Here is a 26,361-nt window from a genome sequence, read left to right on the forward strand (position 1 = left end):
CTATTGCCTACTCAACAGCCTTCGGCATCCCTTTCTTCCCTGCTAGTATAGCCAATCTTATGTGTACAAAGAGTGAGTGTGAATGAATTAAAATAGCATCTGCAATTTAAGTGTTCAATAAATGTTATTAATAAACTAGAATCAAATATTTGCTGAAATCCCAAAACGTGTTAGGAAGTACCATAGGGCTCCTCAGAGAAGACCTGGAAAACTCCTGAACTAGGTGATTTTAAAGTCTAAATGGGCTCTGTGAATATGATTCTTTGCTATTCTACCTGGTGTTTGTTCTACCCTGTCTCTTCTTTTAAATAGACTCTTAGGTTAGCAATCTCTAGTCTACACAGTAATATGTACTGGCAACTAAAGAAACATTATAATCTTGAAGTGTTAGAATGATTTACTAGTTAGGGCTGAGTCAGGGCTTAGTCGTTTAGCATTACATTAGAAAATCCATTACAAAATAAATGGTAGGAAATAATTTAGATGAAGTTGGAAGTATGTGTTTGCCCAGCTGATTTAAAATTCGTCTTGCAAATGTAAAAATATATATACCCCATTAGCTTACAGGGTGCAAAACTATGAATCCCTTTTGGTCAGTAGAAAATTTCTTCATCTTTGTATCCCTTCGCTGTTGAAGAATTAAGCAATGCATTTATGGTACACTTACCGTACTATCTTGAAGATCCAATTGGACAAGGTTTCACAAACAAGGGCATATTTGAGCTTGAGTTTAAAAGGTGCATACAATTTCACCAAGTAGAAAAGAGGCAAAGGGGTGAGCCAGGTGAAGGGAACACTAACTACAAAGACACAAAGGTTTGAAAGAAAGTAGCAAATTTAGGGAATGCCAAGTGGCTTGTGGTAGCGGCAGGTTAAGGCGATTGTAGCAGAGAGGCTAGTAATAAAAGTGGGCAGACAAGAAGGGGAGAGGCCATGAAGAGCCCCTGAATACGAGCTTCCTGCGTATTCTGTGTATACGTGTTTCACCTTGGAAGATAAAGAAAAAAGAGGTGGGCCCAACCACTGTCTGCATGTATGCGGCGGGGAGGCCGTCAGTTTTCAACAGGATACTGATGACGACTAACTTGTGCTGGAGAAAGATACAACAATTATACTGAATGTTGAGTGCATTTTTATTTCAGTATCAATAAAACCTACATTTTTGGTGATTAACATGACCTAATGGTAAGAACATCCTGATTCCCAATATCTGTTAAATTGTAACAGATTATCTCAAGTAAGATAAGCATGCAAACCGATAACGGTTAAATTCCCCATCGTCTTGGATGGATCTCAAGAGCGAGAAAACCAGGGAGAATCAGCCCTGCGTGTGTTGTACCAGCCTGGGCTAATGAGTCCCATGAGAAGTAGAACCAGTTCCAGTGGCCTCTGAGAGCTGAGTGGGGAGCAGAGAGGACGGGCTGGGGCTTTGGGGCTTGGCATTTTATATGCCCCCTGTGATGAAGAATCGCTGGAACACACACGCTACTCCTCCTCTGACTACCCCCTCCCATTCTTCGTCTAAACAAGGTCTCAGGGTGGGCCTGGCAGCACAACCAGGTCACCTCCCAGAAGAGCCATTCATGGATACTACATCTGCTGCCAAGCATATCCCTCCATCCCTGTGTGCCCAAGCCATGACCACACCCTGCCCTGAGGGCAATGAAAGGAAAACAGAACGGGCAGATACCAAAGCTGGTGGCTTTGCTTCTGTCTTTAATTCCTCTATCTGAGAAACTCAATAAATATCTTTTTTCTTTGCTTTTAAAGTTCCAGAAATGTAAAGTACTGAGTCTGATAGAACCATGAGAGTAGATAAGGGATGATTTCTTCACCCTTCATCCCTGCCCAAATACCTCCATCTAATTCTGAGGAGCTGTCCGCATCAGCTTGCTAATGAGTGTGGACGTGGTTCTCCTAGCAGTGGGAAGCCATTGGACGTTGTTGAGCAGGGGAGTTATATAATCAGCTTTGTGATTTAGAAAGGTAGACCTGGCAGAAGCAGAGATTGGGGAAAGCCGGCCCTGTAAAGAAGGAGGTCAGTTTGAGGCCTCTGTAGTAGTCTGATTGATGGGAAAGCTCTGGCCTGCTTCAATGGTCATGGACATGAAGGCTGAAGAAACTGTGGATGATGATGGGAAGAAAAGGAAGGAAAAGGATATAATGACACGGTTTCAGACTGAATGGCCGGAAGGCAACACTGACCACCAAAGAGTGAAGGCTGGCCAATCTCACCATTTCATCTGTGACACTAGGTGAAATGGGATTTGAAGCCAAGGACTTAAGCATTTTCAGGGTTTGATACATATTCACAAAATGACTCTCAGGAAAATGATATCACTGTATTATTTTACAAAGAGCATATGAAAGACAGCACAGAAAAATTGTTCCTGACACTGGAGCTAGCAAGGGTTCAAATCCTACGTTTGCCACCTAACAGCTATGTGACTTTGGAGGAGTTATTTAACTGCTCTAGGCCTGTTTCCTCATCTGTTAAATTAGGGAGATAACAGAACCCAACTAAGTATCACGAGGCTTAAATGAATTGTTAGGAGTACAGGATTTAGAATACGCGGTGCACTGCCTTGAGTTCTGTGGCTCGCATATAGTCACCACTGAATAAATATTATTTCCTATCTGTGTCTGACCCAAAATCAGTATTGAAGAAGCAGAAAGTCCACCTTCAACGATGGGGAACCTCAGCTTACTTTTCCTCCTACGCTGAATGTTATATTGCTCAGATGGTTCAACAAAAGCTGAAAAAGCCAAAGAAAAACAAACATTTTTCCCTGAGAAAGCTCATAAGAGAAAGGTGAAAAAACAAATTCCCAGGCACAGGGGTACTCTGAGGTTCAGCCTTTTGAAGACCACAGTGCTTGCTTATAAATAGAATATTAAAACAAGCAATTTTCTCCTTTCGTCTTCCCTTATTGCCTAATTTTCCTCCCATACTATTTGCATAATGCATAAAAGGCATCCATTATGCAAATGAATGATAGGGCCGTGAGGTTGCTGAAGCCACAAACTTCACTCCAGATGAAGAGAAGCTGCCACAAAGCCCTCCAACGACCGAGTTCCAGCAGAACTGCTCTGCTAGCTTGGTTTCCAAACGATAGAGAAAAATTATGAAGACGATGGGTCATTTAATTTCCACTTGGTTTATTTTAAAAGGGGCACTGTAGATGCTTTCCAGAAAATTAGTACAAAATATAAATATTCAGTATTGTGGCATGTAAAATAAACTGTATAATGTATTTTGTTTCAAATGGCAAAAATTATACTATGTAAAATTTTTACAATTTTAAGCGTATGTTTCCCTTTGCAAAATGGAAAAAAACCTCTGGTCTAGCTTGAGAATTAACCTATAACCAGCGCTTAGAGCTGTCTCAAAATGTATGCATTCATTCAACAGGAATAAAAAATGGTTTTCAGTACCAAAATATTAGTGGATTTTCAAAACTTTATGCTGTTAAACTGACCTAAAATTATCTTTAAGAGTTATCACCAATAACTGACATTATTTATCTTGGAGACATAAATTCACTAAAACTTTAGAAGAATGTTTATTTTCTCTTTCTACCAATACCTTCAAAACAAATATAACAAAAGGGAATTCTGAGCAAAATCACCAGGTTGGAATAAATCAGTAGGACAGAATTAGAAACTAACTTCAAAATGTTTCCCCCAAACTCTGAGTTATACAACTTGTGGAGAAGAAAAAGGTGGCTAAAACGGAAAGTGACCTTTTATTTCTAGCCTGGATTCCTTGATAACCCTTAGCTTTTACCAAGTGACTTTTTTCAGGGACTTTTTAAAAAATTTAAGCAGTCCTCATATGCTACAGATGAAGCTCATCCTTTACAGTCCAACTCCTCCCCAGTAACTTCAAGGATATGCAATTCAGATTCACTTGCAATTCAAGAAAAAAACTGCATCTATGGCCTGAGCATCAGCAGCTGCAAAGATCTACGTAAAAAAAATAATTTAGAGAAAGACAAACCAGGTTTATTTTTTTAAAGGCAAACACTAACAGGGTAAGTCATAAAGTAGAAGAAACTCATAGCCAGCAAGATGAGGTATTTCAACCAGGTGAAAAGCATACCACTAAAATAATACACCTACCTAATTTCAGAGCAGAAGGGGTTACTTCAATTTCCCCACCAACTGGTTTAAACGCAGCCAGTTGGGCAGCCACTTCTGTCTCAAAAGCATCTGGGCTCTGCCGGCCTGCGGGGTTTCCACTGGGGCTCTCGATCTTGTGGAGTGGTTCTTGTTCGTCAAACACAGCAATCAGCTACAAACAAATCCAACAGCACTAATTACTTTGTAGAACATGCATATCACATCAACCCTGTACCTAGCTGATTGTGATCTTCATTTGGTTTTTTAAAAAATGACCTCTTAAAACCGAAAACTTTAATGTTACTGTAGCACAACTCTTAATTCAACATTACGCCTAAAAGTGCCATGGTCAAGAAATAATTAATGGTTTGTATATTCCTGAAATAGAGATCCAATTTTGGCTAACCCTCTGGAAGGAATGAAATGGCCGCCACCTCCCCTCACCACCTTTTCTCATATGCCTGAAAGGACTTCAGTATCTCTTTCATTCAAGAGTGCGGCCAGACATGAAAGTTGAATATGCAGGATTTGAACAATAGACTTACATGGTAGAAGAGGACATTCCAGGTTTAGAGAGGTAAAGACGATAAAATCCCTAACTGTAACTGCCTTTCAGACACAATCATAAGTAGAACCATACATACATGTGTATATTTACACACAATCCGTGTTTATCTTGTACACATAGGTATCCCATTTGCATTCATGCCTGTAATTTCGTTATTTTCCTTCATGACTAACTCCATGTTGATTGGTTTAAGTCCAAAGGCACTAAACCTCAGAACTTTTAATTATTCCCATCTTCATCTCAATTTTATTTCATATGAGAACTATGCTTCTCGTCATTCATATAAAAACGTTTAACTGTCCATCTCCAAGTCATTTTTCTTAAAGTAGGGGCAACATACAATAAAATAATCAAGTAATTGGGCAAACACTGCTGTATAAATGGCAGAGGCAGCCATTTGCGTTTTTGGCCAGCAGACAGCATCACGATAGGAACTTCCAATGGCTCTCAGCTGATGTGGAAAAGTCCAAATATGAGTGCCGCAGGCAGCTCAGGGATGTTACTGTCAATCCAATAAAGTACAGTGAGCGCAAATTTAGCAAACTAGTAAATGTTCAGATATTTCCATTCATTAAATAAAACAAACCTACTTATCATTCAAACATTTATTTAGGAAAGGCACTCAAAGCCCCATTCATAGGGGAACCTTGCTGGCAGTAGTATTAATAACACCAGTGCAGGGTTAACCAATCAAAACATCATAAATTCCAAGTTCAGTCTTTCAAAAGAAATGAATACAATTAGGGATATGCAAATTGGCTATTCAAAAATAACCTTCATAATTGACTACTCATTTCCAGTATGGAGACTTCTTTAATTGGAAAATCCAACAATCCTCTCACCACGGAAAGAAATGCTACTCCCAAGGCATTATTTTTAATTCTTGAAATTGAGCACATACATTTTCTATTTTTAATTGGTAGCACTGATGAACCGATTTGAGATGACTTAAATGGATTAATAATGAAAGATTATTCTAGTATAAAAATAATCAGGAGAACTATATCTTTCTAATCATCTGGCCAAAATGAAGAGCTTAACACTTTAAATCCTGAAAAGAGAAACAAAATCAACTTTCAAAATGTGATAGAAGTGTTATTTTCATCACTATTCCTGTGACATAATTTCAATTTTACATATTGGTGAATTCTAACACATACTTGTAACATTTATTTTAAAATACTAATCAACAAGGCAAAGTGGCTTATTATACTGGTACTACACACAGTTTTGTGTAAGATTTCCCTCTTGCTACATCCTTAAATCTTAGTAGATCCTATGTGCCTGAAATAATGGCAAAAAGAAAAAAAGGATATCACTCAGAAGTATAGTACAAAAGCTTAAACTTGATAGCTCATAAATAAATCATTATCTATGGCTCTTATGTAACCTTCTCTCCTTAAAATACTTCACTGTTTTCCATACTACTATTATATTCACACAAGGTCAGAGCATATGCAGTAACAATGTTATACCTATTTATCTAATGGGAACACAGGGTAGTCAGAGAGTTTGTTTCCCAAAGTGACAGACTAAACAGTAATCTGTACTAGAATCTAGTCCAATCCAGGGATTCAGACCATACTGTATTTTCCAAAAAGAGCACTGTGAAAAGAGAGGCTACATTATGGAATGTTTACAGCTTGTCCAGGAGGATGTTATGCCCTAAAGAAATGTGTATTCTACTCTTTGGAGATACAGGCAAATACACGACTTTCTCAAAGATGACAGTGAGACCTGGAGGCTCCCCAAATCTCATCATCTCTTTGATTAATTAATTGCCTAGTCTGTCTCCCAATCTCATGATTGACAGGAATTATCTCCACAGAGCCTACTCTGGATGTCTGGATGAATGGATGGAATAAAGTCTCTACTCCTGGAAAGAAGAGAATCAGCTCCTGAATCTGTGGCACCCAGACAAAGGCACTGGTACCACAAGTGCTGGCTGATAAGAGACTCTTCATCCAGTCTTCATCTCAACATCTACAGTATATCCAGACTTACACTTGCGTCAACACTGATAATTAATTTAAACCCTATGCTGTAGGTCTCTGTTAGCTGGATTACTTGTTTCATCAAGAACACCTACATTCCTGGTGACACAGTTCCTGGTGGAGAGTGTTACAGAGATATGTAATTAACATAAACCACTGTTCTAATCCCTCAACAGAAGGCAGACTGATTTCCAAAGTGTCCAGTGTATGAAAATGGCCTTACTCCACCTTTAAACCCATTCAAAATTACCTTTCCCACAGCGATGAGCTGAACATTAAAAAAAAAAAAAAAGAGTTATATCTTTATTAAAAAATTTCTGTTAAGGCTCCATTTAGACTAAACTTCTGTGGCATGTGGGAGATTTTCCACTGACACCTTAGGGACTGCAGTAACCTCAACTTTTTGCAAAATGCAAATAGGCAATATTTGATTTGGATGCCTTCCTCTTCTGCTGTCCTATCCATCTTCTGGTGCCCCTTCTGTTCTCCTTATGTGTTGCTAGTATTTTCATGTCACTCAGTACAGCAGTGACATTTTCATAAGACCACATGATCCAAAATGATCTGTTCAAACAGACTTTACTTCCAATCAAAACTCCCACCCCCACAGATCTCTATCAGCATTTAGGCATCTAATCCCCAGATACACACAGGTAGGTCAGTTTACAAATATGCTATTCACCTGCTCATCAAAAAACCAAAACCAAAAACAAGTCAACCTTCTCAAGACTCACCCCTACTGAAACCACCCCATTTCCCACCTTCCATCTAAAGCCAAATTTGAAAGCTCTCCATAGAACAGTTTCCAATCTCCGTCCTCCTATTCTTTCCTGAGGCCCCTCTAGCCAGGCTCTCACCCCTCTCTTCCACTGAAACCGCCCTTGTCAAGACCAAAAACAGTCTCCACAGTGCTAAATTCAAAGTCGCGTCTCTGGCTTGATTTTAGGGCACAGTTGATCACTGCTTCCTCCTTAAATGGTTTTCTTCACTTACCTTCCAGAACACCACATTCTCTCAGTTTTGTCCTCAAATCCCTGGCCCCTCCATTAAGTTTCCTTTCACTTATCTCCAAAAACGTTAAAGTGAATACCTCTAAATTTGTATTGTGATTGAATTTGTCTCATGGCAAAGATATAAGTATATGCTGATAAATTCCATACTTCAATCTCCAACCCAGAGCTTCTTCCTGAAATCCAGGCTCATATGGTCAATTGCCTAACCTATCATGTCAGAAACTGAAAAACTGATCTTCCAAAGCTCTTTCCATAAGCTTTTTACATCCCTAATTAATGGCAATCCATCCTTCTAGTTGCTCAGGCCAAAAGACTTATAGTAATCCTCAATCCCTCTTTCCTTCCCTTTCTCCTCATCTCTCATACACCGCACACACATCCAATTGGTCAATAAATGTCAAAATATAACCAGAGCTTGACCACTTCTTACCCCCTCCACTGTCACCTCTTTGGACCCAGCTCCTATAGCTTCTCCCATGGGTTACTGCAAGGGCTCTGTGATTGGACTCCTTGTTTCCACCCAGGCTCCCTTTCAATCCACTTTCAACACAACAGCCAGTGTGATCTTGCTGAAACCTAAGGCGGATCGCATCTCTCCTCTGATCAGAACCCTGTCATACCTTTCCACCTCACTTAGAATAAAGCCCAGGTCCTTGCAATGCCCTGTATGGTAATGGGCTCCCAGTGAAGGTTCTGACCCCATGTCCTGATGATTCTCTCCCTTGTTCTCAGGATTCTATCCAGCTATGCTATCTTCTTTGTCCCTCTCTGTCTTTACATTTGCTGTTCTCTCTGCCTGACACAGTCTTCCACCAGATACCTGCATGGCTTGTTCCTCGATCCCTCACATTTTTATCAAGTGCCAGGCTTTCACTGGCCACACTATCTCAATTGAAATGCCGCCTCTCCCCCTGCCCCCACTTGTCATACTCCCTTCATTTTTCTTCATAGTATTTGTCACCACTCAATGCTATGTTTTTTTCTTAGTCTTATTTATTTGCCTGTCCTCCCTGTAAAACTCCCTAGGAAAATATACTAGATTATAAGCTCCAAGAAGACAATGATTTTTGTCGATTTTGTTGTTTGCTGTATCCCTAGAACAGTGAATTAGAGATGGTAGGCACCCAACATATATTTGTTGAAATAAACAAGTGAAAAGAAGCAAAAAAGGATATGAAACCTAATATAGCAATGAAAGATAGCTAGATTTTTCATGTGTTTTTAAAACGCTAAAATTAATTTTTTAAATGAATGAGTATAAATGACCAATATAAACCTATAAGACACTCAATACATCATCATCATTATTACTGTTGCTTCCATTTTGTTATGATGGGGGGAGAAGTTCCTCACTTTCTATTCAACACTGGGGGTGGGGGTGGGGGGCAGAAATGGCTTCTGCTCTTGAAATGGAGATTATGTGTTTTCCTTTTCTGGTTCATTTTTGAAAGGGACAATCTGCTGATCTGGTTTCTGAAGGAGTGGAAGAGTTGAACTAGGGTGGATGGTGGATGGAGAGATGGGCAAGGTTAGCAGTTTGGTCCCAGACACCCCCTTGCTTGCTTTCTTCCAATTGGCTTTCTTCCAATCTTTCTTCCAACTTTGATGTACCTGGTGTGAAGCTTTTGGATGTGTCCCCAGAAGTAGCTTTAAAACAAATGTGAATAACTGAGTGGAAGCACAGCTTGAATTGACATGCCATAAACTGAAAATTGAAGCAATCAGCTTTTATTTTACAAATTCATGTCAATTTTACATTTTACCAGCTTCCCATGCTTGATTTAACATGAAAAGATTTTCTCTTTAACTGTCAGTAAAATTAAGGCAATGACCTCATGTGTTTTGTACCTCTACTTGAGAGGTCAAGGTGGAGTGTATTTCTCAGGAAAATACCTACTTCCTAAAAAGAACTGAGGAAAACACAAGAAAACAGGTACGCTAATGTGGTATGTACAAATTATTTTCAATAACTATATCTCAATCGCCAATGCTGATGGTGTTTCCAATTCAAAGATCAGGCATTGGTTTGGTAACTACAAGTACCCCCTGACTACTCCTTCCCCAGGGGGTATTAGGAAGGAACATCTGAAATTATTTAGAATTTACCTAGAAAATATATTATGCAAAAGCTTTACTTTAAAGAATAGTTCAATCTTTTTTATTCGTATTTACCTTGTAAAGGTCAAAATAACGTACAAGTCAACAACCACCACCTCAAAGATCAAAAAGAAATAAAAGAGCTTTGGATTTACAAAATCCATAACCCGGAATAAAAGACTTGATCAAAAGAGCCACGTGCTCTTCACAATTTCACATCATCGATATCTCTTCAAGGATTCAGACCTATTTTTATACTCAAACAAGGTAAAGGTGTGAGTGAGTGTGTGTTCATGGGTGTGTGTTGGGGGTGAGTGGGGTGGAGGCAGAATATTAATGTCGTTGATAATACTCCTAACAAGCCTAAACGCTTAGCACAGAGCCTGGTACACAACGGAAGGGTAAATGTTAATTCCTTTTCCTCCCATAGCTAGCATTCCCTGGCTCCTGGACTGAGTCCCACTTGACTTGTTTATCCCTATTCTGTTTTTACTTTGTTGCTTCTCTTTAATCTCTTCATCACAGGGTTGACAGAGGAGCAGAGAAAGTACCAAGATCAAACACATCAAATAGGTAATTTTTGTTTTTCTCTTTTCTTTGCTCTTCATCACACAAGAACACACAACCTTCAGACATGCAGTGCCGTTCTTCCACCTAGCAATACGTGGTTTGTGCTGTCTGTTCTATTTTTACCATAACTCGAAGCAATATAGCAATGCCTTTACTTTCTATACTGACAAGTAAATATTTTAATAATAAGTGCCACCAAGTACATTTATTGCAGAGTCCCTCAATATGCAAGATGTGGTTTGCTCCGTCGTCAGCCTGTAGCATTCTGTCACTTTTACAGCCTGAGTTTTTATAATCTGATGCTATTATCTTTAGTCTACATAGAGAATAAAAAAGAATGATCCAAATGCTCATAGAACATAATAAACTGTATTTATAAAAGTATCTTTTTGGGATAAGCAATTACACGGAGAGATATGTGGCTCCATTTTAATTACATGTCAAGTGAACTAACTTACTACTAAGAAAGGCTTATTTGCCATATATATATATATATATTTTACTGTTTCATACATATTCCATGTTAGCAACAACTATCAAGTAGAATTAAAAGACAAAGAAAAAAAACAGTATCCTACAAAATAAAGCTGGAATCATTTGTCTCAAATCTTGAGACACAATTAAATCTAAGTAAGACTGTGAAATTACAAAAATTTCACAAGTAGAGAAAGCACATTATGACCTTTGGGAGAAACACTGCAGAATTTCATTTCAATGTATGCATCTGCTTGTAACTAAATCACAACTGGCTATTGAGCTAATTTTAGGCCACTTTAAACAAAGGTTTGAAAATGGACCCCTTGCCTTCAAAGGATTTTGACATCCAGCTAAAAACATTTAATCTGGATTTTAAAAATTAGCAGGCTCACATTAGCATCTTCATCAGATCTACCAGCCTCAGAACAAGCGTGTAACAGCTCTGCTTCTCAGAAACTTCAATCGACATTCAGTAAATGAGATAAAACCAATTTTCATTTCCTCTCCAAACTGAAAATCGATAACAGGGACCTTTACAAACTTTACAGCTTTAAGCTGCATTCTAAAGAAAATAATAAAACATGATTTATTCAATTGTACTAAGAACCCCTTTTATCCTTATCACTTTTTAAAGAGGCAGAAGCCTAAATTGTCCCATAATAACAAAAAATATGCCTATTAAAAAAACACCCATATTTCAGCCAAAAATACATTTGCTTCAATTATGTAGTAAGTTATACTGAATCCTATTTTTCTTTTGACTACCTTGAATTAAAATTTCAGAGATGATGTGTTACCACTTGACAAACTTAAGAGAATCTCGAGTTTGCTTTGCTGCATTCTTTACTTTCCTTAGTAATAATAGCTCACCATTCATGAAACAACATTCACAACTCATTATCTAATACACACAGAGGAAGCCGAAGGAGCCCTTTCCTCAGTGCCCTTCACCTTCCACAGCAGTGGTTGGGCAAAGGGTCTCAATGAAGGTCAGCTGGCAGCCACCAAACTCTAATCCTAGGGCACCTGGGGGCAGCTACAGGAAAAGTAAACAGGTACAGAAACCGGGAGAAAGTTTTAAGAATCATCAGGATAACACAAATGTCAGAAATATAAAAAATTCAGTATACTCGTCAGTAATATTTCCACTGTCTCTGAATTACACATATTAAAAATAATATCCCCACAGGAAAGCAGAAGATACTTGGGTTAAACTGGCTGGGAAGTTTTCAGGGATGAGGCCAATCCACTGGGTGGTTTCGCTTGCCATTTACCCAGTATATCAGTAGATGGTTCCTTGATTCTATCCAATCCCAAGGGCTCTTAAAGTCTTGGGAGAGTGTACAGTATTAGAAATGAAGCTACAAGTTAGGTTGTTTTACAACGCATGGACACACACACACACAAATGACTTTTTCTTCGAGTTATCTAAATCGTGCATACCTAATCTGCGTTTTTGAAAGACTATTCAATTTGAAACAAGTATATCTGACACCAGAAAGCATAAAATAGCATATGGGAAAATAATTTTGTAAATTATAAAGCATACATACACTTACAATGATGTGACATTGACACTGAATATTATTCCACTGGCTTAGTTTCATTTTCCCTACAAATTCTATTCTCTGACCAAACCAAAGCTATAACTGTCTCAGAAATACAATTCGGCAATCTCTTAGCTGAGGCCCAGTGCTACCACAGCCATCAGAGGTTATGTCAACAGATCCTTGAAGGCAGTAACTTGCTGTAATATAAGAGTGATTTCTCTCTGTTGGAATTATCCCATTACAACGAAATGCCACACTACCTCTGGCCAGGTCCTCACATGTCTACTGCCAGTGCCCCAATCCACTTCTGGGTTCCACTCCAGTCCCCTGACATTCACCCGTAACACTACTTCTAGAGTGGTCTTCCATCACACAGATCTGGCTTGGTCTTGCTCCAGCTTAAAACTCTTCATGGGCTTCCCTGGTGGCGCAGTGGTTGAGAGTCCACCTGCCGATGCAGGGGACACGTGTTCATGCCCCGGGAAGATCCCACATGTCGTGGAGCGGCTGGGCCCGTGAGCCATGGCCGCTGGGCCTGCGTGTCTGGAGCCTGTGCTCCGCAACGGGAGAGGCCACAACAGTGAGAGGCCCGTGTACCGCAAAACAAAACAAAACAAAAAAACCTCTTCATTATCTATTATGGCTTTCAAAATGAAGTTCCAGCCTCCCAGATGAGGCTCTCCACCATACTCTGTGGTGTTTCCACAATAACCTGTCCAGGTGTCTGTCATCACTGGTCACACAGCACAAAAGATCATTGATTTATTTACCTCTAAAAGTAAACCGTAAGCTATTTGAAACCATGGGTCACATCATTTAAAAATATATTTAACAAGTATTTTATAGCCCTGATTATGCACTTGGCACTGTTCAAAGTGCTTACATATATGATTTAAGAATCACAAGAAACCCTATGAGAAAAGCACCATTATTTCCATTCTAAAGATGGGAGAACTAAAGTACAATTGACTTGATATTCCAAGCTCCTAGTATGGTACTTGGCAGGTAGAAGGGGGTCAGGTAAATGAGTGATTGGAGTTCTCTGCTATATCCGAGAGGAAGAGCAAAGCCTCTTTCATATGGATTCTACACTTTTATGTGGATACCACCTGTGTCCTAATTTTCCATGCACATAGGAATAAAGGTAACCTTCATTACCAGGCATGCTCCTGTATAGGACAAAATAGCTTCTGCCCATCCTTGAGGTTCAATCCAGAACTGCATCTTACAATTTGTTCACCTAAAATCCACTTAGTACATTATAATCCCAATCCTGTTTCCTGGTGGACTACATTTACGTATTTGATCTTCTTCCAGAGGAAACCTTTTAAAATTGTAAAACAAATTTGCACATTAACATACCTAGTTTTGAAACAAACACAACTGTACAGTGTTCTCCATTACATTTGACTGCTAGAAGAACCCTGCTTATTTTGTACTAATGACTGCAATCCAGGGTGTATTGCTTAATTTTGTGGATTAATGAGTAAGCAATCAAATGTGATTTTAAGTCATGAATATAATAAACATACTATTCATTTATTTTGACAAGTATTTTAATTTATGAGACTTGGTTACAAATAGAGCAGTCTATTTCATAAAATAAAAAAAAAAGAAACCTTTCTGCTTTTAAGATAACGCAACAGCTCTCAGAGAATAAACCTTCGTGGAGAATGATGACAAAGCCACCAACTTCTAAAGACAAATAAAGAATTGATAGGTTGATAGAAAAAACAATGAGACCTTACTATATCACTAAAATTTTCAAACAAAGAATGTCTTTTGCATGCACTTGAGCTATATGCAACATCTTTAGGGGGTGCAAGCCATACAGAACATTCTAAATAAACTAAGTCAGTGCTGGCCTGAGGCAAGTATCCCCTAGCCTGTCACCCTGGTAGCCTCAAACACAAGTTTCAGCAGCTTCTCATGTCCCTGAGGTGGCCTCATATTCCTGGTCTGAGAACCCCGAAAGCCAGGTAAATGAATGTACTACAATTATGAGCAAGGTCACAACTCCCTGAAAATTAGTCAGTGATTAATTGGTGCTACATTTCATCAGGCTGGGGAAGGAACAGACTCTTTAGCACGGACACATTTAGCAAATTGGCCTGAGCACCGGCTGATTGACCTCATGACAGGTCCAATGATGTTCTACCTTCTCTGGGATTTCAAGATAAGACGAGCAACTGGTGGAGACAACAGAAAGGTCAGCATGCAGCCTGATTGAGGGATGAGGAAGCACTCCCCTTAAACATTCCATTTAGACTCAGATCCTCCTTGTCAAGGATGACAAGGCTTCAAAGCCGATATTTAAAAAAGATTAGCGCTGCAATAGCAGGTGGGTTTAGCTCCTGAATGCCTTCCGTCTGAGTGGTAGAGCTAACCTTTTCCTTTGGCTTCTAATTGCTCTACATCTCCTTAACTCCTGATAATGTGGCCAACCCTGCTGGGATGGGTGTTGACTTTGGGAGCCTCTAAATGTCAGGATTTGTAATTATGATCGTGGGTATATTACACTCACATAGAATGATGCCTCACTAATTGGGGCCTGAAGATGAAGCCTGGGGTCCTTGCTCCTTGTTCACAGTCACAGGACGTGACTCCGGGAGCAGCTGCATCCTAGGTCTTGTCTTTCATTGTAGAAAGATGATCTTTGCGAGTCAGTTGTAAATTTTTAACTTTAGTGCAAAAGGCCTTTCTAAAACATCTAAGACATATTCCGTACGCATAAAAAGTACAATTGCTAAATCAAAAATTAAAACATATTGAGCCTACTTATGGCAAAAATGGGATGCGAGCTTTGAAATGAGGACTGGTCCCAAAAATCCAGGTTGCGATAACCATCCACAATAACTGCATTTCAAAACCCCGTCTTCGGTCTGATATTCCCAAACCCAAAGGACTCTTTTACACTTTGCTGCTTTAGTTTTTTATGTTTTCCAGGAAAAAAGAAAAGTATGGGGCAAGAAGGTGTGGGGATCACAAACTCCTCCAGTTCCCCCCAGCCAACTGTGTATGTGGTATGTGCTTGTGTCTTGGTGGTGGGGAAGGGAGGGAATATGAACAAAACTTCAAAGGATGTTGTTACAAGACTTCTGAAAACACAGAAAAGACACACAAGGATCAGCTCAAATCCCAGAAAACTACTGTTACAGTGTTGGTGCTTTTCCTCCAGTCTTCCTTTTTAAGTGTGTGTGTGTGTGTGTGTGTGTGTGTGTTTGTGCGTGTGTGTGTATGTATATATATACACCTTAACACTACATGAGCCATATTACATAGCACACAATTTCGTTTTCTGATATTTTCACTTAGGTTTTTCTTGAGAGCAATTTTCTCTAATTTTAGTTTGCAAAAAAATGAAGACAATTCTTGACTGAATAATATTTCATAACACAATTAGCCATATCATAATTTAGCTTATTCTGCCATTCCGGATGCATGAAAATATAAATTATCTTTGTATAGGACTGTCATTTTCTCAGTCATTGATGATGTTGCAGACAAAATTACATCCTCCTGTTTAAAGTCAATTTTTTGATTATTAGTGTTATTCAAAATAATTTTATAAGCTATTTTTGTTTCTTCAATAATGGATTGCCTGTTCATACCCTTTGCCTTTCTTTTCATTTTGCTTCTACTGTTTCTCATCAACATGAATAAGCTATTCAAGTATATTTTGTCTTTTTTATCTTTGCAAATTTATTTTTTGCCAATTTACCTTTCAATTTTGTTTATGATGCAATTTTTTTCATTGCATGGTATTCTATTCGCTTAAAACCCTCTTTTAAATCTTCAAAGGTCCCTTGTAAAGAGGTACTCACCTGGAACCAGTAATACTTTATGATGGACAAGTAGTAAAACAATGTTGGTTTCATTTAATTTACTACTTTGATAGTCCCTTAAGAGAGAGCAGGTGGGAAATGTTTTGATTGATGGGACTGGTTTTTAAATCATCATTCATATTCTAAACAAATACAGATGGACAAAAGCTATTACAATAAACAAATCCCCCCAAAATTTTAATATTTCAATGATTTTATAATCCAAATGTCTGTCATTTTCTGCAAATTCTTTATGTTGAAATTCCACACATTTAATCCAGTATTAAAATGTAAAAAATATATATTAACAAAATTTGTTTAAAAAATTTTTATGTACTTGAAGACTCTAAGATTCCCTTATTTTTTGTCCCCCAGACAAGAGAAATTTCTATTGTATCTTTTAACATTTCTTCTATATCACCTACTATCCAGCCATCAATCATGTTTGTTGCTTTCCTGTAAACTGCCTCCCTGTCCCTCGTTTTGCCAAAGATTAAAAACTCTAGAAAGGACCTATTTACAGTAATGTATTTTAAAAAAAAATGTATGTATGTCTTTAACTCTCACCCAAGTCTTCTTTTCATTGTTCATTTAAAAGCATAACTGTCATAGGTCAGCTGACATTGCCCTAGTGACTACTGGGTTGCTAGCCACATTTCTCTCTTACCAACATAGTCTCTGTTATATTCTATCATCCAATCTGTTCTGCCAGTTAATCCCATCTTCAAGTAAATTTCAAGCTTAATGACATTTATTTCATCTACAACACAGAAGTAACATATGGGGCACTTCTTAACGAGTCAGGAAACAAAAATTCTCTCAGAGATAATCTATTCAATAAATATGTAAAGGTCTGTTTATAAATACACAAAATCAACTTAAAGATATATACCCAGGACAACTTTAATTCACTATATAAATAAGCTAAAGAAGTGGTATGTCAATATGAGAGTAACAGAGGTCAGGAAAATGGTGTCAGAGGCGAATGCACTGGCAGTGTCATTTTAAGTATTATCCAGTTGAAGGGATCCACTGGATTAAGGAAAAAATTTACAGTCCCATTCGTAGGGATACCTTTATTGTGAAATGGGTGAGACATGGGGATTACAGTGTGGTATCATTAAACTCATGAATCTGGGACCAAGTACATAACCTCTGCGGCCAAGTGCAAAATGAAAGTGTGGAGCCCTTGTTCAAAAAATTTAAAGAATTCCAAGATGGCAATAAGCATGGGGCCCTGAGCAACTACACAGGTCACATACCCAAAAAGTTGGCCCTGCTTGAATCATGTGCCTTTCTAAACTCATTCTGGTTTCATTTTCCCCAAGTAATCTGACTGTGATTTGATATCCCACATTATTCCCTCAACAGGGAGAATATATGTTGGCTAGTGGATATGCAATGTCTAGTCCCCTTGGCAATTATTACACACCTGTTTATAGTCCTGGTGAACTTTACTAGCTGGAGTCAGAATCCTTGAGTCAAATCAATCCAGAGCAGTGAGAAGGCATAGTTTATAGAACTACAGTACTTGGGCCCTGTGTTGTGGTGGGGTGGGAGCTGGAGGGATGCTCACGTACATGTTTCTGGTGAGACCTCTTCTATAAACTCCCTATTCTTCAAAAAGTCTTCCATTTGAACTTCTAGCTCATATTTATTCACTGAAAATGCAATACTGGCTTAGAAGATAGCTTAAATCAAAGGGAAATGCTGGAATGTTTTTTCATTTAAATGCAAAAGAACACTATAATTATGTAATGTGATAAATATCACTACAATGGCAATCATATTACAATATATAAATGTATCCAAGTAATATTCTGTATATATTGCTTTCCTAGAATCCATAGTAGTTGGAAACCTAGACTCTGGAGCCAGACTGCGTGAGTTCAAATCCTGACTCAACCACTTTCTAAACGTAGGGAAGTTATGTAGCTTCTCTGAGCCTCAACCATTCTGTCTATCTATACAATAAGGAGAAGGATAGCAGCTAACATCTATTGAGCACTTATCAGTTTAAACACAGAGTATCAGACTGTATTATCTCACATATTTTTCATACCACCCCTAGAGGTAGTTACAATTAATTTCTTCAAAATTGGGGATACTGAAAGGTTAGATGGATTACATGGCCAGTAAGTGATAAAGCCAGAATCAGAAGCCAGTTAAACTTCAGCACCTCCTCATTATTCTGAGCCTACCTTTCGAATTGTTGTATTACATGAGATACAACTTATCAGAGTGCCTAGCCATGAAAAATAAAATGTTCCTTTAATGCTAGGCCCTAGCTATTATTATCATTATCATTATTTTTATTATTGATCAAAAGCCCTATTCATCCTTTAAGACCCAACTCAATTTGTATCCTGGATAATATCTAGTATCTAGAGATTAAGTGTGTATCTAATGTAAGAATATACCTTACTATAGTCTAATTAAAAATGCACAAGTCAATTTAAAGAGACCAATTCCCACCCCACAGCAATATTGGACTGAATATTTGACTAATAAGATAGACTTGATTTATAATACTTTAATAGACTAACATCTAAAAAATGTGACATTTTCTTCAACACAATATATATCTATTAAATAAAAAGATATATAATGTTATTAGTAGGTATATCACCATGTCAAGTGATAAGCATCAAATGAAAAATTAAAAGAGGATTAAAAGACGAGGAACGAGGATTGGGAAGTTACTAATTATAGCATAATATCTATCTTACATTTTGTACCTAGTTTCTACTCATAGGGTATTGACATTAGGATTAGGAAAAATAATTCCCATCCATAGAAATATAACCTACTTTGCTAACAAAACATAACTCCAAATATAAACTGCTTGCAAAAACTGTATTTCATAAGAGCATCTTTGGATGAAATGGAATGAAGACGCTGCCTTCTGTTACTATCCTTTCACACAAGTTTCATGACTGGAAATGCTGTACAGCATTTCTCAGAAAGTACTCTAGAAATCCTGTACAGTTAATCAACTTTAGTTTAGAAAGACTCCATTCTTATAATTTATTTTGTTTTCATAGAAAAAAAGACTTGGAAAGGTTCCTGTGAGACATGGAAAAATACCAAGATCTGTCAAGGATAAACATGTTTTCCTCCCCAAAGCCCTTAAAGTCAGTGAAAATGGTTTCCAATAATGAATCACCAAAAGAAAAAGCCCTATTTTTATTGGACTAAAATTCATAATTTCTATGAAACAAGAAGATAAATGGAATGTGGAAGCAAGCAACCAATGGAGAATGCCTGATACTGCACTTGGAAAACCCCATGACATAAATACTGGAGTACTGGGTCAGAGTCTGGGGAGACGACAGCATCCTTTTTTTTAATGTTCATGTCCAGCCCCTGTGTGCTGGGGAAAAATTGTTTTAAATGTGTCCATAACTGAGAGCTTTTTGGCAAGAGTGAGCCCATTTATCTAGTCAAATCCAAATGGAAGTCTAAAGTAAGCACATGATACAACATGCAAATTATCCTCAACTAATGTAGTTAAACTTGACAAACGTGAGTCAAATATCACACATCTCTAACAGTCTTGCTTCTAACTCAAAGGGGAAAAACATCATTTATATGTAGCTGCCAAATACTATATCCTCTCTAATTTAATAAGCAGGAACCGTTTTCCCTACCATTGAAAATTTATGCTGGTCTTTGGACGGGTTCGGCTGCCTTTTTCAGTCTAGTGGTCTGTGACCATGGAGGGCTTTAGCCAAAGAGAAAATGACTCCATAAATACACAGAAGCTGTCTTGCTTTAAATTATAGTTTGAAAGCTTCCAGAGTATACGAAAAGACTTTGAACAAGAAAAATCAACATACACCAACACATATGTATTGAAAGTTATCCTGTTTCACAACAGGAGGCATTCCTCAAACTTTAGAAAGCATGCATCCATGCAGTAAGATACAGACTTGTCAACATCTCTAGAGACTTGCTACCTAATTATCAAGACATTTGGTCATCTGACATCATAAGGCATGTGAGTATATGTAGTACTTTTTTTTTTTTTTTTTTTTTTGCGGTACGCGGGCCTCTCACTGTTGTGGCCTCTCCCGTTGCAGAGCACAGGCTCCGGACACGCAGGCTCAGCAGCCATGGCTCACGGGCCCAGCCGCTCCGCGGCATGTGGTATCCTCCCGGACCGGGGCACGAACCCGCATCCCTTGCATCTGCAGGCGGACTCTCAACCACTGCGCCACCAGGGAAGCCCCCGTAGTACTTTTTTGATACAAAACTATGATTAGGATATTTCTGCCCTTGATAGTTCACAAAACAATAGACCTATTCATTATAATGTCACTGGAAAGTAGATTATGTTGCTTCGGAGGATGGCATGCCACTTTTCTTCAGAATTCCTGTTAGACCTCTTTAAATCAGCAAAGGTGTCACTTCATAACCTCTCAAACTTAACTGGCTCTAAAACACAGGAAAAGAATCTTGAGGTTATAGATTAGCCATCTATTCTAACAAAATAACTGAGTTCTGGAAAAATTAATTTCTAAAGTCCTGTAGCTAGTTAATGGCTAAACAAGGGAAAAAAATTAGTCAAAAGCTAATTTGAAGTTACAGCTTAAAAATTTTGCATACTGTTAAACTAGGTTTTGAGTTTTCCTATGCACCACAGTTTCCACCATTCCGGCTTGGTGTATACGCAACATACTCCACTTATTACTAGTTTGCCTAGCTCCTAAAATCATTAAATTTGAGACTCTTGTCTTATGTCTGAGTAGAATATATGTGTTTTTCTCACTCTATACTTCTTCCATGATTAAAATCCAAGTATCAAATGGGACTATACTTTAAACTTCTTGCAAAGACTGTGATTTCATTGTCCTTTGTAAAATACGTGATGCTTTTCATAGACAGAATTGCTTCCTTAAGTCAACTGTTTGGCAACACTGGTAAAATACATATGCAGAACACGGCCTCTGTGATGGCCAATTTTATGTAATAACTTGACTGGGCCATGGGGCACCCAGGTATTTGGTTAAACATTATTTCTGGGTGTGTTTGTGAAAGTGTTTCTGGATGAGATTGACACTGGAATCAGTAGACTGAGTAAAGAGGACTGCCCTCCCTAATGTGGGTGGGCCTCATCTAATCTGCTGAAGTCCTTAATAGAATTAAAAAGACTGAGTAAGAAAGAATCTCTCCTGCCTGTTTGAGCGTGGATGTTGGTCTTTCCCGCCCTTCAGACTTGGACTGAAACATCTGCTCTCTTTGGGTCTTGAGCCTGCCAGCTTTCAGGCTGGGATTTATACCATTGGCTCTCCTGATTCTGAGGTCTTGGAACTTGGGCTGGAAATACACATTGGCTCTCCTAACTCTAGAGCCGGCCAACTGAAGATCTTGGGACCTCTCAGCCTCTGTTGTCATGTGAACCAACTCCTTATAATGTACACATACACACACACCCTACTGGTTCTGTTCCTCTAGAGAACCCTGACTAACACAACTTCCTCACCCAGAGGTCAAGCACTGGCAAACGTCAATGTTTTAGAACAAAGCCTAAGACCCAGAAGCAAAAAAGCCTTCTCAGTGTTCTTTACAATGATGCACAGCTTTTAAAATGATCAATTATGGCATCTCCAGGCTAGAGTTAATTAATAGAAAAAAAATTGGAAGAAATATTATAGAAGACCTCCTGTATCGAAAACACAGAAAGCTGAGCTAAAAGGAAACAGAGCAATACTCAAAAGCAGACATAGAAGTGAAGTGTTCATCCTAGCCGTAACTGTGCCTCAGTGAGTTAAGGAAAGGTTACGTTCGGTTTGGTAGAGCAGAATAAAAACCTAAGTGGAGTGCTTCTGTTCCTACCTTCAAGGAACGTTTTCTGAGTACCTATAACATGCCAATTATTGTGTTAAAAATGGAGGATACATCCCCCCTCTCAAGAACCTATCAATTTAGTAGTAGGAGGGGCAGATGGACATGAAAGTCAATATAAACACTGACATGTGACGAAATAGCTGAATGAGCCAAATGCCTTGGCAGGAAGAGAGGGGGAAGATTCTTTCTCTGTATGTTTGCTGGGAAGCTGTTAAAGAAGGTATAGAGGGGAGATGACATTTAAGCTGGGCCTTAATTAGCATGGTTTCACAGGATGGCAGAATTGGGAAGCCCTTCAAGGCAGAGGGAACAACACACACAAAGGCCCGGGAGGAGGAAATGCAAATTCACTATTTGTGAAATGCCAACCAACTAGTTTGATGTGTTTGGAGTGGAGGTCCCTGGTGGCTGAGAGGAAAAGAAATAGAAGAACAAAGGCTGGACTGAAAGGTTAGAGACAGGAAATGAAGGACCTTGAATGTCCTGTCCACAGATACGTTTCCTAAAATTTGTACTAGGTTTTATGACTTTATAATATTTGCCGGTGCTTGTTAGACCTTCAGTGATAGCAGCGACTCTATGAAGAAGGCCCCCTTAAATCTTCTGGGGAATAAGATTAAACAGATAACACTCTGCAAAAGTGGCACCCTGTGTGCGCACCTCCTTCACACATAGTTTGGATACTTGATAAATACACAGTCTGGGTACCTGAATTCTGAGTAACCTGACATATGCAGTTGAAGAGTTACTCCCCATGGACTGCATGTGTGAGTTAGATGGTGTGAGAGAGAGATGGTTGAGGAAGGGGGAGGAAGACAGGTAGGTAGTCTTAATTAGGTGATGTCAGGTGTTAAGAAAATCATTCTATCAGCAACTGAAAAAGGAGACCTTTTCAAAATACAGCTTTTCTATGTTTAAAAAGCTCACTATTATTTTTCTTTTCTTTTTTTTTTTTTTTGGTACGCGGACCTCTCACTGTTGTGGCCTCTCCCGTTGCGGAGCACAGGCTCTGGACACGCAGGCTCAGCGGCTATGGCTCACGGGCCCAGCCGCTCCGCAGCACGTGGGATCCTCCCGGACCGGGGCACGAACCCATGTCCCCTGCATCGGCAGGTGGACTCTCAACCACTGCGCCACCAGGGAAGCCCCCTGTATTTCTTTTTTTTTTTTTTTGTGCGCTATTATTTTTAATTGAAAAATAACTAAGTATGAATTATCAACATTAAACATTTGGATTATAAAAAAGTTATAAAATAGCTTATTATGATGGGGAGGTTAGCCAGGTACTTCGCCTTGACTGCCTGCCTGCAGAACACAGGGCTAAATGTGAGTCCTTCCCTCAAAGAGTAGGTTCATAAAGGGATGGAGATAGCCACGCAGCTTTCTGCCAGTGCAAAGCCAGCAAGGGGAAGCTGGTGGCTGGCAGCTTGATGGATGGCTGTTTACTGCAGGGCACACCTCCTCGCCCTCTCAGGTATCCTAGAAGGAGATGGGGGACAGGAGCCAGTGATGGGAGACTCCCAAGAGTCCTGTCTTCCCCTGCACAGTGCAGCTCTCTCTTGTCCTCAGAGGTCATCACGGAGCCCCCAGCCATTGGAGCTGCCTCATTTCAGAGGACTGCTTTCAAAAAGGCATCCTGCTTTCTTCATTTTTCCAATTACGTTACCTTACAGGGCTAACTCTTTAAAAAGTCAGTTGGCCTCACTCTTATTGTTGGTTGTTTTAGGTATTTCACTTTGAATGTGTCAGTTGTTTCATTCTTTCTGTGTGTTTAGATTATCTTCTACTATCTCACTTTTTTCTTTCTTTCTTTTTTTTATTTAAATCTTGGTTTATAAAGCATTTGCGTAACTCTTAGCTTAGTTTCCTTTAGGTGATATAATGTTAAATGTGTAACTTCCTTTTCTACTTTTACTAGCTTATTGCTAGCATTCTTTTTAAACTTCCCTTTATTATTTTACTCTTCAGCTTCAATTCTGTAATGTTTTCCCTGTGAAATCTTAATTTCTGGCATTATATTTAACTTTGTCACATCAGTACTCTTCATTTACCAATTGCAGATAGGAAGGTCAGTGTAGGGATGGCAACAGGGAAGAGAACATTCTTTCAGACAAGATGGATTTTCTCCCTACTTGCCCAATGCAGTCTCTTTTACTCCCCTTATGTGATCCCTCAAACACTTCTATTAATATGGAGTCCAGGGGCTTCCCTGGTGGCACAGTGGTTGAGAGTCCGCCTGCCGATGCAGGGGATGCGGGTTCGTGCCCCGGTCCAGGAAGATCCCACATGCTGCGGAGCGGCTGGGCCCGTGAGCCATGGCCGCTGAGCCTGTGCCTCTGGAGCCTGTGCTCCGCAACGGGAGAGGCCACAACAGTGAGAGGTCCGCGTACTGGAAAAAAAAAAAAAAAAGGAGTCCAATAAAATAAAATACATTCCAAACTGGGTACCTTAAGGAACGTTAGTGCTTGTCTTCCCATGACACAAATCATTTACCTCCACTGTCAGCAGTCAGTAGGATCTAAAAACCGGGCATATGTCACCACTGGGGAAGGAGCAGTGTTAGACCAGAGCATCCCCCTGGTGAAAGGACACTAAATCAACTCCCTAGGTTAACTTTGGTACCACTGACAGTTCCAAGAGAGAAGACAAAATCAAGAGCTCATGGCAGCATCTTGGATTCTTTTGTGCAGCCGCCTGCCTGCCTCTACCCTGTAACTTTCTCATCACTGGTCACAGGAAGATCCACTGGAGTGGATCAGCATATGGGGTCTCTCAAGCCACCTTCCTTTTGGGAGAGAAACTGTTTGGATCTGTGATCATGTCCAAATAAATGTGTTTATTTACAAAAAAAAAGTCAAAGATAATTTTTAAATTTAAAAGATGTACATTTACACAAAATGTAAATTTTCTTAATCTTTTCTTTAACAAAAAGATAATAAACTTAAGATTGCAAAGAAGTTAAATTCATTGTGTAAAAAGAAGTTTGGAGATTTTTCCACGTATTTTTCTATATATATTTTCCAAATATTTGTGCCAGTCTTAAATGTCATTACCACAGATCATAGGAAATGGGACACAGAAGACTGTTCCTAACAGCAGTCACCGGTGACCAGCACAGTGTTTGTATGACCACTTGTCTTAGGTGTTTTATCTCGTTTTTCTTCAATATTGACCTTTAAAAAAGAAAATTAAAGCTTTGTTAAGATGTCTAAGTCTGTCTGCAGAAAGAAAAGAGGGCTTTTCTCCCACTCCGCTCCTCTCAAGAACAACTTCAATAAAATTCAGAATTCAGAAATGTTTCAAATGTTCTCAAAAAGGCTGTGATCCCTCAGAGTCCTATCAATAAATCAGTTCACAGAATCTGGTAAGGTTTATTTATCTGACTGGAACTAAGGAATTTGTACTAAATCACTACATTTTTTGAAATATTGGTTCTCAAATGAAATATCAAAACAGAGAGAGAAAGAAAAAAATATTCTGACCTGACATCTTAATGCAGCGTTACTATAAAAACAGGGAAAAGAAAAGTTACATTTCCAGAGATGGCCAATTTTAACTGCAACCAACAGCAAAAAAAAATCCTTTCATTTTAGTAATTGGTTTGTAACACGTATCCTGCTTTGCTTATTATATCCTACAGAAGACCGATTTACGTATTAAAAAAATCCAACTTAGTCCAGCTGTACAAAATGGTAAGTACTACATAACTACAACTCAGATTTTTTCATTTCAGATTTGAACGTTACCTGAAATAAACATCAAAAAATCTAAACAAAAGAACATTCCTTGAATCAAAATTATATAAAACCAACATAGATATACATTTAGAAATGGCTACGTTCAAGTTCTGCATTGTACTTGCCTTTAGACCAAACAGTCCAGTAGCTCCGCTTGACATGTAGAACATATACAACGATATATTTCTTTAAACATATATACTCAGAATGTTGCAACAATGAGAGCTCTAAAAAACCGAGTGAAATTCAGTTTATAAAAACCCAAATTATCCCTTTACCACTCTGCACTCTCTGCTCATCATGTACAGCATCTAAAAGCGCCGTCAAAGGGAAAATAAATCTTTCAGGAAAATTTCCTTTACATGGAACCAAAGGTTAAAAGACCCCACACTGGAAACCCTGCAGCACAAAGGACGCCAATATTACCTTGAGCAATTTACAATAAGCTGTAATTTACCCATTTAGAAAACCTGATTTCCATAGGAAAGGTGCAGAAGTAATAAATCTTGTCCTGCTAGAAGTCTAAGAGGGGAAAACAAAACAAAATTTCACCAGCTTT

General features: G+C 38.8%; 1 protein-coding gene across 1 annotated transcript in view; it reads right to left on the reverse strand.

Annotated features, from left to right (window-relative positions):
• Nucleotides 1-26,361, reverse strand: part of PARD3B (par-3 family cell polarity regulator beta) — a 1,035,739-nt gene that overhangs the window by 650,387 nt on the left and 358,991 nt on the right. Inside the window, exon 3 of the mRNA XM_029225239.1 lies at nucleotides 4,123-4,294. Within this exon, the coding sequence (XP_029081072.1) occupies nucleotides 4,123-4,294 (172 nt within the window). The remainder of the gene's footprint in view (nucleotides 1-4,122; nucleotides 4,295-26,361) is intronic.

Source organism: Monodon monoceros, unplaced genomic scaffold, assembly GCF_005190385.1.
Source record: "Monodon monoceros isolate NGI ecotype Baffin Bay Population unplaced genomic scaffold, NGI_Narwhal_1 Super_Scaffold_16, whole genome shotgun sequence".
Classification (NCBI taxonomy): Eukaryota; Metazoa; Chordata; class Mammalia; order Artiodactyla; family Monodontidae; genus Monodon; species Monodon monoceros.